The 4919-nt window shown below is 32.5% G+C and overlaps 1 protein-coding gene across 1 annotated transcript in view; it reads left to right on the top strand.

Annotated features, from left to right (window-relative positions):
• The first annotated feature begins 1612 nt into the window (after nucleotides 1–1612).
• The window catches only part of LOC108687251 (chymotrypsinogen A-like), a 4538-nt gene continuing 1231 nt past the window's right edge, over nucleotides 1613–4919 (top strand). Inside the window, exons 1-4 of the mRNA XM_018192928.1 lie at nucleotides 1613–1740; nucleotides 3202–3445; nucleotides 4231–4376; nucleotides 4583–4854. Of these exons, the coding sequence (XP_018048417.1) occupies nucleotides 1644–1740; nucleotides 3202–3445; nucleotides 4231–4376; nucleotides 4583–4854 (759 nt within the window). The 5' untranslated portion in view covers nucleotides 1613–1643. The remainder of the gene's footprint in view (nucleotides 1741–3201; nucleotides 3446–4230; nucleotides 4377–4582; nucleotides 4855–4919) is intronic.

The raw sequence follows: 4919 nt of genomic DNA, 5'->3' as shown, positions 1-4919 counted from the left end.
ATATATATATATATATATATATACAATCGAAAACAACGGTGACATATTATCTTATAATTTTTTTTCTTTCTATAAGATCTTTCTAAGAACTGTAAACGGTTTCACTTTCTCATTCTATCGTCATTTCGCGCACAGCGAAATGGATTTGAGCCAGCTACATATTTTCTTTATTTCTATAATAGCATCCTTTAAACAAAAATTCTTCAGAAATATATATATATTGGAAGATTTCTGTATATCTACCGTTGATTCGTATACATCAACTGTGAGATTATTGTGAGATAATTAAATTTTTGAATTATTTTTGACTTCATTTCAAAACAAATTATATCAATTCGTAAAGAACTTAAAAAGGTGAATACTTTTCAAATGGATCAGTTGCGCTGTCTAGATATTCAGATTCCTGTACAAAAACCGAATCATCTTTCGAATATAATTTGAACTATAATTAGAAATCTTCAGTTGCATGTTTATAGATTCTCTGCAAACGCGATATCCTGCAATCGAGACAACGCAAACCAGAACAGTGGATTATCGTCTTAGCGATTATATCATTATATCGACCGCGTTTCTCTCAGCTCGTACTAGTAGAGTGATTCGCTCTCGAAAGTTGTCGCCTCGTTTGAGTGTGTGAACGAGAGAGAGAAGAAGAGAGACTCTTGAATTGTGCCTCGGTTCCCTCAGTTTCTTTCTTCGAGCTATCTGAACACTAATTAGCAATATGCCCAACTATTTATATTTCGCATAATTTTCCATGCATCGAAATTTTTTACCAGGGAAAAAAGCCCTCCGAATTCGAATAATCCTGTGATTAAGCTTTATCTTACAGTAAGAGAAAGTTTCTCACCTTCTTCCTTTTTAATCGATTCGATTCGCTAATTTCTTTTATCGCAATTCTCGATGGATTATAAATAAGATTTCTTTCGGTCAATTTCCATTCTAGTCACTGAAATGAAAGGAAAATCTCATTTGTCCGTTTATTTTCATAATGCCAATTGATACAGAAGTATTAATTAAAAATCTCAAAAAACTTACGGTAGAAGACATAAAGATTACATTGAATCCCATCAGACTCTGAGTATCTAAGAACAAACAATTAATCTTCAGGCACATTTTTACAAATTAAAAAATAAAAAATACAAAGTCGATAGAGGAAGTTGTTAAAAAAAAGTGGATTTTTAAGTAATTTTAAAGATGTATAAAATTTAATATATGTATAAATTAAATAAATTTTCATTTGTATTATAAATTATAAATGAACACATTAATCATAATATTTATTTTTGAATTTAAATTCATAAACGAAAAATCACTCATTTATTTTGAAAGAGGCGTTTTTAAGATTGAAGAATCTTCATTAATTAAAATTGGCGTCGAGATTTCCATTCCATAAATTATGATCTTAAACGCTTCTCGTGTTTCTCAACATCTGCTAGACTGCATCACTCGTTTTTCCCCTCTCCCGCACTACTCGACGATCACTTTCTTCGAGATCGCTTCGTACCGAAGAATCCGCTCTTCGCGACGTGCTAATCCTACTCGAGGATCGATCGGCGTCGTCGAGACTAGTCAGGCTATGCAGATCCATAGATCATAGTGATCGGTGTGGTGATCCAGCGCGTATATTCTTGATTTCGCTGGTAATGTATCGTATTCGTGGTAATTTGTTTGTCCTGATGGTGGTAGTTCTCGCGGAGGCCCAGTGTGCCATGATAAGAATCATCCGGGAAGATCATTTTAGTAAGTAATTCCTCGACGTTGCGATTTTCCTTAAAATTTTATTCCTTAGATGAATGTTTTTTTTTCTTCCGTGTAATAATAACATCACCGAGAAATAAAAGAAAATTCTATTAATTAAACATACTCAATATCTTCAAAAGCATTATTTTTTTTTAAGATTTAAATTTGTCTTGATAATACTTGAATAATTACATCGATTTTATATCCATTTTTGAGAATTAATTCTTTATTTAATGATGCGTGCACTTTTAAATATTTTTGTTTGTTTATTTGGTATACTTTTTTTATTTAATAAGATTCTTTTTATAAGACATTTCTTTTTTTCTTCAGTTTAAGAACAAAAATATTTTAAAGCCTTTAGTTAAGATTAAGATTATTGTAATCTTTAAAACATATAATTTGCAATTTTTGAAATGTATAGTTTATTCTTGATTAATCTTATATTTTTATCATTTTATATATTCCAGATTGTAAACGGTATTTTAGTTTTTTCAAATTTTCAACACTTATATTTTGATTTGGAATCTTTATTTTTGAAATATTATCCACTTAGGTTTTAGATCCCCCTTATACTTCCTTGTAATTTTGGATGATTTGCATGTATTTAATATTTTATTGCATTCACATTTAAAAAAATACTAAACACATTTCAGAAAAAATACTCGCGGAAATCCTAATAATATTCTAAAATTTCTTTGCAATATCTTACTTCTAATTATTATGTGTACCTCACTCTTATCTATCCGATTACTTAAAAATTCTAGATATCTCCAAGTTTTTAACACATCTTGAGTCCTACTGCACTTTTTTAGAAAACTCGATCATTCGCATTACTGAAAAACTGCTAAACATAAAATTATCAAAATTAAACGTAAAAGCCTGAACACTGAAACGATTTTATTTATGTACCTGAAAATTCAGCTAGATGTAGATCTGAAAATAATTTCGTTGGGACTAAAATAGTTACTTGAGGAATCTCAAACATAATGATACTGCAAAGAGTCTTGGTATTCTAACAAATAAAATTTTAAACAATTAAATATCCAATAATCATCTGTCATGTTATTTAACCGAATACATCTCTATTATTTCATTATCAAAGTTGATAAGATTATAGTATTTAGTTACTTTAATTGTATAAATCCAAGGAACACACCAAATCAAAAAAAAAAAAGAAAGTTAAAATGACTTTATCTTAACGTTATGAAAGTTAATTTAACTATTTATTGATGTTAAGAATCAAAATTAAGTCATTTTAATTTTCGTTAACTTTTGTGTATTTCTTAGGAGTAGTTTTTAATGTGTGCATTGTGTAGTGCGAATGATTGAATTCATCATTAAATTTTCCCGAATATTATATGATGCCATATTAATACTAATTGTAAAGTTCGTATCTCGCTACTAATGAAGCATTAAACAAATACAAGCGGCTTCGGATAACAGAGTGCGGATGTCCAGCAGCATCACAGAGGCAGCCGCGATCGATTGTCTTGCCGAAGGCCCAGCCGAAAAACGGCGTCTCGTTGTCAACGATCACAACCACCACCGGCCGTATCTTCAACGGCAAACCGAGCCGAAGGGGCGCGTGGCCTTGGCAGGTGTCCCTTCAGTTACTGCATCCGAAACTGGGCTTTATCGGTCATTGGTGCGGCGGTGTGCTGATTGATCCGAAATGGGTGATAACCGCCGCCCATTGCATTCATAAGTGAGTTCGATATTTCTACAGAATGCTTTAGCTGAAAAGTTACTTTGTTGTTCCAATTTTAATTTTACTAAAACTTCAAATTCTTACAACCCATACAAGACAATACAAAGTCTCTCAAAATCTCTCTACCTGTTTCCAGTAATGTAAGATTGACTTCAGTGTCAATTCAATTTTCTCTTCTAAGAATTCTAAGAATTAGAAAAAGATTAACAGTAAGTTAAATCAAGATTAAAGTTAATCTTATATTGGTGAAACCGGGGCTAATCCATAATAGGAACATATTTTTCGACGCTAAAAGAACATATATAGATTCTTACGATTCACTAAAGTATTTACTTTCATTTTATTAAAGAACTTTGCAAAATTGTGAAAAATAAGATTGTGAAACTTAAAAATTATATTCCAAATCATTACTATTTAAAAATTGGGAAAAATTTCAGAGTCACCAGGATTCATCATATGTCCCAATATTATAAGAATTAAGATGTTTTGTGTTATATTGTGATTTTGAACTTTGTGTTCTTGTGTGGGAACTTTTCAAGAAAGTTTTCTTGATTTTTGCTCGTAGTTGACTCTGTTACTCTTTATTGCTTTATAAATTTAAACTTGGAAATTAGTATTCTTCTTCCCTCTCATTAAACTTTCATTAATTCAATATATTCTTAATTTCAAATTATTAAATGGATATTTATAATTCATATTTCAAGCGGATATTCTTAGTTTATACTGTATTTTTTCGAATATTTACCTTATGCTTCGTATTCTCAAGTGGATATTTACTTCAGCGAATTGTTCAATTTACCCATCGGTGCGTTATGGACGGCGGTGGTCGGCGAATGGGAATTGGACTCAGGAGGACGCGGATCCGCACGCTTGCCCGTCGAGAAAGTGATCCTCCATGAGAGATTCAATAATTACGTGCACGACATAGGTGAGTCCTTGTATCTCTGGAATGCCAGTAATTTGAAGACCATTCGACAAAAGTTCCAGTTTTATCAACCTAAATTTTATTCAATTTAAGTCAAGTCTTTCACTAAATCTACCCATATTTCTTATTACCTAAATAAGTTCTGAAACTGGAGAAATCTTGCGAGTCGTGAGTTTCTAGAGTTCTGAAAAAAAATCTTGCTATTACAGCCTTAATGAAACTCGCCAGGCCGGCGCCTTTATCCAAGGTCGTCCGTACTATCTGTCTTCCTGGTCCTGGACAGGATCTCAGTGAAGGACAATGCATAACTTCCGGCTGGGGCCGATATGGTCCCTCGCCTTCACTCTCCACTGCTCTTTTGGAGGCCAGTGTCCCGCTTCTAAATCTGGAAGAGTGCCTGCAGGCCTATGGTACCTCGGTACCCATCAGAAAAGGTCATCTCTGTGCCGGTCAGATTGACGGTTCTTCCGGAAGTTGCGTGGTAAATTTTACATCTTTCTAAAAATTAAATTCATTATACTTCTCGAAAACGTAGCTATATCTTTG

The sequence above is a fragment of the Atta colombica genome, unplaced genomic scaffold, assembly GCF_001594045.1.
Source record: "Atta colombica isolate Treedump-2 unplaced genomic scaffold, Acol1.0 scaffold203, whole genome shotgun sequence".
NCBI lineage: Eukaryota > Metazoa > Arthropoda > Insecta > Hymenoptera > Formicidae > Atta > Atta colombica.
Note: the sequence above shows the minus strand (reverse complement) of the source record. Positions and strands in the feature narration are given on the sequence as shown.